At 35.0% G+C, this 12,900-nt stretch overlaps 1 protein-coding gene across 2 annotated transcripts in view; it reads left to right on the top strand.

Annotated features, from left to right (window-relative positions):
* EMCN (endomucin) overlaps positions 1-12,900 on the top strand; it is a 97,571-nt gene that overhangs the window by 68,391 nt on the left and 16,280 nt on the right. For both annotated transcript variants that reach the window (XM_019757679.3, XM_019757678.3), the window contains exons 5-8: positions 952-990; positions 6,973-7,065; positions 7,623-7,676; positions 9,217-9,312. In XM_019757679.3, the coding sequence (XP_019613238.3) occupies positions 952-990; positions 6,973-7,065; positions 7,623-7,676; positions 9,217-9,312 (282 nt within the window). The remainder of the gene's footprint in view (positions 1-951; positions 991-6,972; positions 7,066-7,622; positions 7,677-9,216; positions 9,313-12,900) is intronic.

The following is a 12,900-nucleotide window of genomic DNA, read 5'->3' as shown; positions in this document are numbered from 1 at the left end:
TATGAAACTAGAGCTGATAGGGGTGAGAAAAAGAGGAGAATCAAAAAAAGGCCACTACTTTTTTGACTTGTGCAACTAGTGGGGGAAATTGTGCTATGCATTGAACCAAGAAGGCGGGGGTAGAGGCAGCTTTAAGTCTATCAGTCAAGAGTTTTGTTTTGGGCGTGTTAAATTGGAGATGCTGATAAACAGTCAAGTGAAGATACAAAGGAGGCCAATGGATATTTTAAACATATTAATTGGGCCTCCATTGGTTTCAAAAATATTTTCTATATTTTTCACATGGCAAATCTTGTTCATGATGCATATACTCAAAGTTGTTAAATTGAACTTTGATTATAATTCTCTCAAGTAATTTTACTTCTAGAAAGCTTTTCTGGATTGTACTGACTTTAAAGAATTCCCTAAGTTTCAAAGGTATCTGTCTAAACCTTCTTGAATCTTCCCCAGGTCAGGAAATGCATCAGATCTTACTAGAAATAATGACACATGGCAGTGCCACTCATGAAGCACCTGCCAAAGGATCTGTAGTTGTCTGTGTTATCAGGCATATTCAAGATGTGAGTTTGTACTAGATGTTCTAAAGTAAGGTCAACAACAAACTGTGGCCTGCAGACCAAATCTGGCCCCCACCTGTTTTTCTGTAGAGTTTCATTGGAATACAGGTATTATGTAAAGCTGCATTCAGATGACAACAGCAAAGTTGCTACAGAGACTTAGGGTCCACAAAGCCTAAAATATTTACTCTTTGGCCCTGTTAGAAAAAGTTGGTTGACCCCTAATCTAAAGTATCTTTTAATCATGAAGCCTCATGATTTTATAATTTGAGAAAAAGTGAATCAGAAATGAGTGAATCAGAAATGAGTTCTATATCCATTTGCCACCTGAAACAATTATGACAATAGATCTGACATTCAACATTTAATTTTAGTGATTTTCTTTCCTCTAAAGCTGAGAATCAGACTTCAATCAAAACAACAAAAATACCAGGTAAGTTCATGTTTTTGCTTTTGTTTTTGCTTTTCTCTGAGGATGTTCATGTGTAAAATCCCAAGAATAAGTTGATCAACCAGTTTGAGGGCAGGGTGAAGTAGTACAAGGGAAAAAAAAAAAAAAAAAAAAAGCAGACCAGAAGAACATACAAGGACGTGCCTGAATGCTCTGTGGCTGGAGTGATAAATGTATGAAGCCCATGGAATTGTCCTCTGCCCAGAACCCGCTGTGCTTGCTCTGCTTCAATGGTTGGCATGTCCTCTCCCAGAAGCGTAGTGTGTTTGTGAACTGCCTTCTCAGTATTTCCTAACAAAGCCTGGTCCTGCCATCCAAAGAGATGATGTTATAAACCACAGTTAACAGCCTAAAATGTTGACACTCCAACAAGTGCTTGTGCTTTGCCATCCTTAGTTTTAAACCGAATGAATTTCGGATGATGGAGCAATGGGAACTGGAAAAGATCATTGGCCAGGGGAAGATGGTAACATTGAATCTTCCTGTTGTTTTGAAATCACAATTATTTGGGGGATTTTTATGTCCCTACATCCTACCTGGTATTTTAATAAATGACAAATCTCTTAGATTCTCAATCCTAGTCACCTTTGGTATTTATTAGTTTCATGCAATAGTAATTGCGGGTTTTGCCATTATTTTTAACCTTTTAAACCGCAACTACTTTTGCATCAACCTAATAAAAACTGAGAAATATGTGAAATAAACCTAGAAGATCATGTAATGTAAAAAAAAATAAATAAAAATAAAGCCATGAAATTTATGTGCCTTTAATGATTTCAATTTCCACAGCAAATGTCCTAAACAATCATCATAGTTTACCTTCTACCTCTTGTATTCGAGGAATTCAAAGCTGAAATGATTATGCTTTTAACTTTCATTTGTCTTCTACAAAATATAGCTCATGAATGAAGTTATTTTTATATTATTAATACTCTGTATTTTACCTCATCACCATTTTCTTTATTTGTATTTCCACCTATATATAGTCTACAAATGCACTAGAAAAAGCTCTGGGGAAAACAAAGTGAAACAAAACATAAAATGGTCCATCCAGGCAAAGAGGCTTTGCATTGGCCAATGCTGTACATGTGCTGGAGAAGTCCTTCCCCTCTGCTTCATGGATTTGTTATCCTGGAGAAGCTACAGATGGAGAATTGAGAGGCTGCCAAAATCCTCAACTCTTTTAAGCAGGGACTGAAGCATCCTTTATTTTGTTCACAAAATTCCAGATTTAACTATAATGGGTTTTTTAATGTAATGAAAATCCAGTTAGGCTATTTTAATTTTGAATTATGGAAACTAGTTCTCCTAAAATAGATAGTAAAACAGGCTATTGATTTGAATAGTGGACTAGCAAGAAATGAGACTGATTTTATAAGCCTCAAGAAAAGTCAGTCTCAAGCTTCGGATACATGTTATCCGAATATTTGGATATATTATGTCTTTATTAACAACTGTAATTGTGTTTGTTTAAAATCTCCAGTTATATATATTTATCAAAGATGTTCAAATATCAAATTGGTAAAATATTCACCCATATGATCAAGGATATAGATCTTATTTAAAATAGTATTTCTTTTTTAGGTAGAAGTTGAGGTAGAATTTCAGCCTATAGAATTATTAGTATACTTCCTTTTTATAAATATGAGCTAATGTGCATTTAGTGCTTCAATAGATGATACATAGTTCTCACATTTGATAGTTTTTCATATTCTGTATCCAGCTTTAATTTTATTAAAAAATTGTTTTTTACCACCCACTTCAAAAACTATTAGTAAAAGTCTAGAAATTGATGATTGTTTTATATAGGATTTTTGAGGGGAATTCAAAATAAGTAAGGCAACTCTAAATAAAATGTGAATTATAAGAAATTATACATAGATATGATATTAATTATTATATAATAAAGATTTAAAAAAATAGTCATAGTTACATGGAAATTATTGATCCAGGTCTGAGAACATAGCTATTCATTCCACTCAATAGTATAAAGTAGATAGCTGTATTTAACAATGCTAAACATGAGGAATTCATATTCAATGTCTAAAGCATGTAGAAAAGTCAAACTTCAACTGCCCACTGTAACAGATCAGGTAAGAGTTCAAATTTAGTATGATACCCTGCTAAATATACAGAATAGTATATTCAACCAATCACTACTAACTGAGTCGTTCAATAAAATCATTCTGTTCCATTAGAGTAACACTAGCTAAGAGTTGTAAGTGATAGATATATGGAGCCTGTCATTAAGTGTTTCCAAGGAAGACTATTCAACATTATAAATAACTATAATAACTCTAGTAGTCATGTTGGTGTAAAATGATATGTCAATAGATAAGCTTCAGGTAACCTTAAGTTAAGATTTGCAGAGGGAACGATTTTTTTTCCTCTGTAGCTGTGGTTGTGTTATACATTGGGTGGGGGGAAAGCAGTTTAAGAAATACTCGTAGCTTATGGAGAAGTGACCTTCTAGCTGCCAGATTATTCTACCTCCTCATTTTTCTAACTCTAAGTTCAGAGCTCATGAGGAGCTGGAAAGACCTACTAAAAAATGATGAAAGACTGTTTATTCTCTAGATATATATGCAGACATCACGTAGCCATTACAATTTTAAGCAGTGATGGAATTCACTTTTCTTTAGTGTTATCATTTTTCCACAGACTTGTCCTTGTAAATAAACCTCTTCATTTCTTTGATAAGAGATCTTAGCTCTGAAGAAAAATGGACCAGTATGCCTCAGTGTATTAGAAAAAGAATAAACTATCTGTCCTTAATTTTCTGGAAATTTTACTGTATTAGTGTTCTCTAGAGAAACAGAAAAAATAGGATAGATAGATAGATAGATGGTAGATAGATAGATAGATAGATAGATAGATAGATAGATAGATAGATAGATAATATAGATATATACAGATAGACTTATTATAAGAAATTGGCTCATGCATTGTGGAGGGTGAGAAGTCCCAAGATCTGCAGTCAGAAAGCTGGCAGCCGGGAGACCTAGGAAAGTTGATCGTGTTATTCCAGTCCAAGTCCAAAGGCCTGACAATCAGGAAAACCAATGGTTAAGCACTAGTCTGAAAGCCAGCAGGCTTAAAAACAAAAAAGAGTCAGTATTTCAATTTGATGTTTCTTGCTAGTCTATTTCATATATTTTTACATTTAAAATTTTTGAGAAGATTAGACAAATCTACCTTGGTTGAAAGGTACAACTCTCAGGGGCCTAACTACAATATAGTAATAGGATATTATAAAATAATATATATTAATAAAATATAATTTAACATATTATAATTTTATAATAGTGTTATATATAATATAAACATATTAGTATCTAGTACTCTTCTAGGCAATTTAAATTTATTTTATTTAAAATTTACCTTTAATTTTCACAACACTGTGATGTGGAACTATTATAATCATTACTTGTAGATGTGAAAACTTAGATGCAAAGAGTTTAAGTGACTTGTCCAAGATTCACAGCAAATAAATGCTAGAGTCAGATTTGAACCCAGGTACTCAGACTTCAGAATCATGCTCTTAACTATCCACTGTACCTCTCTTGTACCTCCTCTGCCAATGCTACTTTAGTTGTAATGTAAGATAACAGAGTCTCAGCAAAACCCTCGGAGATCATCAGCTCTGAAACCATCATGGTTCCCACTATCTTAGCCACAGAAAGAATCACATTAGGCTCACAATTGGTGAATTTAGTGAAGACCCATAATTTCATCAATATGATCATGCTAAAGGGCAGGGTTTCTCAAGTTGTGAGTTAATTCCCATTCATGACCAGTATTTTAAACAATGAAATAAAAGAAATTAGAAAAGAAAACACCAGAAGACATTACATGTAATAGAGGTAAGGGTGTGTGTGTGTGTGTGTGTGTGTGTGTGCGCGCGCGCACGCACGCGCGCGTGTGTACTAGATTCAGGAATAATTAACTGAAGGCTAAAATTAAAACCAAAAGAAAAATTTTGAGTCTTTATTCAAGGATCAAATGAATCCTCCATTTTAGAAGAGTTAATTCTCTTGCCTACCTATATATCAGTATCAATAACAGTTGGCACTGAACCATCAGCACATTTTATATAGGAAAGCATAGAGTTTCATCTGAACCAGACAGATTATACTCAGAATTATAGCTACCACTTAGCCTGTCTGTGAGAAGGTAATAAGGTAGGAGTCTTGAAACAACCTTTGGGAAATCCCAGATGGATCAATGCCATTGTTTATTTAATCAGCCATCTCATTCTCAACCAACACAACTGAAAGAGCATTCATCCTTACTAAAACACTTGACATGGGTAAAAGCAACTAAAAGCACCAAAGTTTCAGCTAGTTCTCACTCTTTCATTTAATATTCTTTTCTCTGTCTGCTTAGTACACTAGCTTGATATTTTTCTTTGTTCTTATAGACATATATCTAGCTTCCTCCCACAGATATCTTGCATGGCAAGAGCAGTACAGACTCTTAAACATTATTCTTCCCCCACAGATGTCAAAAATGCCTGAGCATGCAATGCGTACTGTACTGTGGGTGGCAAAGAAGGAAAGATCCAAGGCAGTCATAGGTGATATCAATTTCTTTGATACAATTATACATTGTCTCAATACTCCTGAGAGGGCCATAATTATAAGAGATGCCTCTTAGTTCAGCCAAGCCATCAGCTGCGTTTCACTGCACACCCACTGTGGTCAGAGCTCCACGAATATGTGGGCTACGGTGGGAGTTATGGCTTTCACACTCCAGGAACATCCAATTCAGTAGAGAGACAAGACAAATAGGTGTGATAAAAAGATGTCACTTCATACTATAAGAAAAAGAGAAAGATTTTTCAATATTTTTCTAAATACAAATTACATTTTATTCCAAACGCACAAGAATAAATGATACGTACTTATAAAACATTTAATTATTTGTATTTCCTTGAAATATACTGAGATTTGTGGATTTTGAATAATAAATTTTTATTTTTTCTGTCAGTCCTTCTGACTAAAGATGGCAAAGGTTGACTTAAGCAAGCAAATAATAATTATAATAAGTTTAAACTATAATAAGTTTATAATAAGTTTAAAATTTACATTTTCTTTGAAAGAAGAGAACATGGACCGTGGTGCCCTGTTTCCCCGAAAATAAGACGTAGCCAGACCATCAGCTCTAATGCGTCTTTTGGGGCAAAAATTAATGTAAGACCCGGTTTTATATAATAATATTTTATATTATAGTAAAATAAGACCAGGTCATAATATAATATAATATAATATAATATAATATAATATAATATAATATAATATAATATAATACCGGGTCTTATATTAATTTTTGCTTCAAAAGATGCATTAGAGCTGATGGTCCGGCTAGGTCTTATTTTCGGGGAAACACGATAGAAATGCAACAAAGCAGCAGTTACTCTAGATAAAGCACTTAAGCGTAAACTACTGCTGAGCTTTAAGGTGAACATGAAGGAATCTTTGATTTTTCCCCAATCCCTTTAACCAAAGCCTTGATTGCAATCTTTCTCTTTTACCAAGAAACACTCTAAAAAAAGAAGTCCTGTGCATTTATGTTCACTTTAAGTATCTGTGGTAGAAACAAAAAATCACTATCACTCAAAGTTATAATATCTGACATGTGAATAATACTTTTGCATAGATTTTCATCCCATAAGAATCTCGTACAGTACGGGATCCCAGCTGCAGCCTAGAATAAGAGATGTATGTACTCAAGTTTTCTTAACAGTTTTTGAAGATATAATACAGAAACCCAGGTTTTGTGATTCCAAATTTACTCTTTGTTACAAGAGAACTAGATGAACTTAGGATTTAGTGCACAATTGTATGTATTCAACAAGAAACAGTACTCACAGATCTTCAGAAATGCAAACTGTTTGAATCGCAAAGAAATCCAATAAGAAGAGTTGATACTATAGTCTGACTGGATTTATGATTTTGCCTGCAGTTAGCTCTTCACAACCAGATGCCTCACCTTCTGAAACCAGTATATCACCCGCAGTACCAACAGCAATTATAGACAACATCTCACAGTCTCAAGGTATGACTTCTGTGTGCATGAGTGCAAACTGCCTTTGTTTAACCCCTTCTCACCAAGAAAACTGTTCCAATCTTAAAAAAAAGAAAAAGAAAGAGAAAAAGAAAGAAAGAAGGAAGGAAGGAAGGAAGGAAGGAAGGAAGGAAGGAAGGAAGGAAGGAAGGAAGGAAGGAAGGAAAGAAAGAAAGAAAGAGAAAGAAAGTTTTATTTAGGTATAATTGACATACAAAAACAGAAAGGAAAAAAAGCACATCCACAAAAAGAAGCGGGGGCACAAGGAAACTTTTGGATGTGATGCGTATATGTGTCTATTACCTTGATTGTGGTGATGATTTCATGGGTGTATGTCCAAACTCATCAAATTATATACATTAACTCCCTACTAATCTTGATTTGCAAAATAGAGCTCTTTCAGAATGAGATCAGATATATTCACTCGAAGCATCATACCTGCAGATCCCAGAGGCTTACTTAAACGGGAGGAGGGATGAAGGGAGGATTGTGAGGACTGGCACACGTTAACCAAAGGTCACTGATGTTTTTCTTTCTTCAAATAATAGGCACTGAAAATGCAAAAAATGTAAGCTCTTCTTCAACCAGCCCGTCTTATTCCAGTGAGTAACAGACATATCTTCTTTCATGGCAGTAGATATGCAGAATGTTTGAATGTTACCAGTATGGGAAGAGATTTGATTATAGATAGATTTTTTATCAGCTTTACTGAATATGCAGTCTCATAATAATGCTATCTAACTGACACATGCTTTGAGAATTTCCTACTTGGGAGTCTGGTTTTAATGAGCACAACGTTAGGATTATTTTCTTACCTTAATGCTAAGCAATTACCACCAAGGGTCAAGGTGAATTGATGGGGTCAGTCTCAGATAAGCCAAAGTGCACAGCCTGAGATACCCATAAAAAAACAAATTGTTCACCTTTACAGAACTTTGTCTTAATGCTAAAAACGGCTTTTAAAGAAATATTCCATTTTAGCAAGAACAGATGTATGTCATATAACATACACGTGTATGCTAGAACTAAATAGAGAATATTAATTAATTTCCCTGGAAATTAAAAATAAGATGAATATATATGAATCTGGGATGATAAAAGGTGATCTTAAGTTTAGGTAAGCCATTCCATTCCAACGGGTCATCATTGCATTTATTGACCAGCTGGTTCATAGCTTCCTCATTTTGGAAGGCACTGGTGATCTCATTCAAGGTCTAATATGAACCCAGCAGGATTTACTTAAAACAAATATTTAATCATAACAATGCAAGTGTAAACCACCCTACAAATGAATTTGGTAATTATTCTCATTCCCTAATAAACATGAGGAACACATAAGCAACCATTTGAGAATACCTAACTAATTAGTAACTATAACTTCTATATCACTAGTTACATCCCTAGGGCAGTGTTTTCCTTTCATCACTGTTGTTTTAATCTGGGAAATGACTGTTAGAAAAGAAGGCAGATGCTGAAAAAACAAACAGCAAACCCTCCTCTTAAAACAGAAAAAAAAACACCCTAATTACTGCAGCAACGCACTTCCCCAAATAGACATTTACACACACACATGCACACACATGCACATCTTTCTTGAACTATGCTGCTCATGTTTAGAAATCATATACACTGTGCTATCCAACTGTATCCATTTATGTTATTTTATGCCTTTTCTAATTCTAAGATATTATTGTGGAAAGATGCTTGAGAGATTTTTTTTTAGAAAACCAGCTTTATTCACTAGAGCACTTCTAGTGCGGAATATATATACTTTTTTCCAGTAACTTTGTTATAAGGTAGTAAAGAATCTAATGTGTGAATGTGGGTCTGACTGTAGGTCTAGAGGACATCTCTGCCTCTCCAGTCTTCCATCTTCTGACTCCTCCAGTCTACAGGAAGGGGGGAACTATCTCCCTTAGGTTTGAAATTTTATTTCAGAAAGGCTACAAGACTGACATCAAGTGGATACGTCAGAAATGACAACTGGAGCAAAACTCTTGAATCAGATCAGTCTTTGCCTAAAATACAACATTTTAATAGAATGATGTTTAAAGAAGAAAGCATGCATGCATTTGTTCGGTGCATCAACTATTTATTGTGACATTCAATAGCCACTCTGACAATGTCTCCTATACTTCCTAGGTATTATTTTGCCTGTAGTTATTGCTTTGATTGTAATAACACTTTCAGCATTTGCTCTGGTGGGTTTGTATCGAATGTGCCGGAAGACAGACCCAGGTAGGTAACAATGTTTTGTTTCATTTTGTTGAGAATACACATGCTCAGTCTAAACTCTGAAGGGTATAGAGGAATTACAGAAAAAATAAAATGCCATATTGCTTGATACCAAAAATAGAGACAAAGGGGTAGAGAAAGCCATTGCATGCTGGTGAAGTAAGGAGTAGGGATTAACTACTAGTGGCAGATATTATCAAATATGGAAAATTTCTTTTTAATCAAATAGCCCAGTTTTGTAGGTGGTTGGGGGAGTATGGTAGTAAAGAAGACAGAAAATGACATGCATTATCTATGGTGAAGATGTGTTCCTTTTCCATATAACAGACGATAAAGGGAAGCTTGTTAAGAATTTAGTTTAGGGGCCCATAATCTCAAGAAGAGTGTTCTGTGACTTTGTTCTTTCCTGGGAGGCACCAATTCCTTTCAATGAGGGTGGCTTCCACGACTGTGGGCTCCGTTAATTGAATTAGTTCCTCAGGATTGAACACAACTGCAATTTTTAGTGGGATTCTAGTCTGAAATTCTTTATTATCCTCCTTAATCTTCCAATAGCATTTAGAAGTCTTTCCTCTTTCCTTTAAAATGACACTGCTTTTTTTAAAACATCCTCACACTTTGTTTTCTTCTTTTTGCTGTTTTTACCTTCTCCCGACCTCTTAAATATTTATGGTTCCCATAATTACACTATGTTGTTGTGTTTTGTTTAAATAAACTTTTTATTTTAGAATAGATTAAAATCCATTAAAAAGTTGCAAACATAGCTGGACTTGCCATACACCCCATACCTGTTTTTCTTATTATTAATATGGTATATTAGTCACAATTACTTAACCAGTATTGATCCAGTATTATTAACTAGGGTCCCTACTTTATTCAGATATCTTTCAGTCTTCATTCAGTCTTTCTTTTCTGTTCCAGGAACTTGAGCTGTTTTTATTAGACACTTCATCAGAATGCCCCTTCAGTTTTCATGGCTCAGTACTCCTTTCTGTTATCTTACACATCAGTCTCTCTTTCCATTGCAGACCCCTGCCCTGGTTGTGTAATGCAGTGGTATGTGCCCCTGCTTTCGTCCCTGCTATTTCTTCCTCTAGAGTGTCCAGCCCACCACTTAATTCTTATAACATATTTAATCTCCAATTTATCCATTAGCATCTAGTTCAAACACCAATTTAATGTATCTTTGTATAACACACTATCTCTTTAAGCACACTGGAGTGTTCTCACTTTAAATTCTATAGAATTTTGTGATATTATTCATCATGCTACAGTGCACACAGTTACTTCTCTATGTGCCGGTTTTCCCTTCGTCTGCTCTGAGTGCTATAACAAAAATACTGTAGACTGTGTGGCTTAAACAACAATTTATTGCTCACAATTCTGGAGGCTGAGAAGTCCAATCAAGAAGTCATCAGATAGGGTGAGGGTATTTATTCTTCCTGGTTTATAGCTAACTGCCTTCTCTCTGTGTCTCACATGTTGGGAAGAACAAGAGAGTTTTTTGTGGTTTTTTTATAAGGGCACCAATCCCATGAAGACTCAGGTCTCGTGACCTAATCACCTTCCAAAGAACCAACATCCTAAATTCATCACATTGGGTGTTCAGATTTAACATATGAATTTTAGGGGGATGCAAACATTCAGTCCACAACTTCAGGCAACCTCTCCAGTCACAAAACACATATTGTTCACATTACATCATGCATAACGCATAGCAGAGTCTTACTGTATGCTTGCTGAGTTAAATTTTTATGTTTTCAGTAAAATAAAACCTTGCCTTTCCTCACGTACATTCTAAATATTTCACTAGTGGAACTCTACCTAAATCTCAAATACTATGAAAAAGGAAAAATCAGTTATTTGATGAGACACAGGGATATAAGCCACACTATCCTTTGTGTACCCCATGGACAGGGTGTCTCCAGGACACTAATGAATGCTGCTCCTGAGACGGGTCCCTACCCACGCCCACCACATAGACAGCTGGGTGAAGGCATGACAGTGAAGGGAAAGTTAAGAGACAAAAACAGTAGTGTTCATTTTAGCTCTTGGTGGAAAATAACAAGAAAACAAATCAATTACTTTCTCTTTGGGAGTTAATGAATAAACTTCTTAATGTCGAAAATATGTTTTCTTACTCAATTTCCAGAGGGGAAATGGCATGTTTAAACATCAGTTTAATTTCTCTAAATTGCTAAACCACCAATCCTATCTTTTATGTGAAATCAACCATCCAAGTTGAATCCTGTGGGTGTTGACTACACAGGAAAGGTTAAAAAAAAAAAAAAAATATATATATATATATATATATATATATATATATATATATATATGTATATGTATATGTATGTATATATATAGTGCTAAATCCATTTGTAAAAATACCTTTCCTGAAAAATGGCTTTGCATAGTAAGATTTGCAAATAAGTTATTTATAAAGTGGACATTGTCTATTAAAGAGGACTCTGTGGATGAATTGGATCATTCGGGGGGCATAAAATGTACCAAATTCCTACCACTGTGGAGAGTTATTCTGAAGACATATGATACTTTATAACCAAGTTTAACAATTGTACCATTAGCCAAATCTTCTTGGTTATGGTTAACTCTGTTTTCCAAACAGAATTTATAACATTGTTATCATTCAATTAGCACCATTATGAACCCTCAGTTAATCGCTCTTCAATATGTCGGTAAGACTTCATTAAGTTCAGAAAATTTATAAACTAACTCTGCTTTCTGGAAGACAACATGAATCAGATTTTAATATGAAATTACACTTATCTGGATAATGTTAACAATAGTCTGAGATTTAATCCAAATAAGAACAGCATATATGCAGAAAGTAGTCTGCTGGTATGCATCTATGTGCTAATGAACCCATGTTACAGTATTCTAAGAAAAAAAATTAAATAAGCATGCAAAAGATATCAACCCATTTTGGAACACAGCTATGAGCATCACAGGTGATATCACACATAGCATTTATAACAGAACTTTTTAAAATGCTGTTGAAACCCTACTTATGGTAGGGAAGACGAGCTTAGATCTAGTTGGTCTATATGGCACCCTGAAGTTAATTCCTAAGGATTAAGTGTCATGATGGAAAACCTTAGCCAATGTAACAGAAAAAGAAGTAGCCAAAAAGCTAGTGGAAATAAAGGTCTGCATAAAACCATGATGTTCAAAGCCAGGAGAACTATATTCACAGGGCTTTGTTATACACATCCAATGACATGAGCCAGATTAGAGATGGAATCCAAGAAACAGGAGCTGAGTAGTAATGAATTAAAACCACAGAAAAACTGGGAACAAAACAAAGCTATTACATTATACAAGTAGCTTGCCTGATAGGTAGGTCACAGTTAATGCGAGGTTTGACCACCAACATCAGCTCCTGGAGGCCACGTTCATGTGCAGAATGAATCATCTGAGTCTCACTCTAAGCCCACTTTGTTTCTACCAGTCCCTGTGGAGCAGCCTGGCAAAGCACACAAAAGATTAGTTGCCATTAGTAGCCTCAGTGACATTGTGGGCATTTTTGAGAGGCTGAATCAGTGGGATTCAGATGCAATTAGAAGCAATATC

This window comes from Rhinolophus sinicus, chromosome 1, assembly GCF_057876585.1.
Source record: "Rhinolophus sinicus isolate RSI-liver-muscle chromosome 1, RSI-T2T, whole genome shotgun sequence".
NCBI lineage: Eukaryota > Metazoa > Chordata > Mammalia > Chiroptera > Rhinolophidae > Rhinolophus > Rhinolophus sinicus.
Note: the sequence above shows the minus strand (reverse complement) of the source record. Positions and strands in the feature narration are given on the sequence as shown.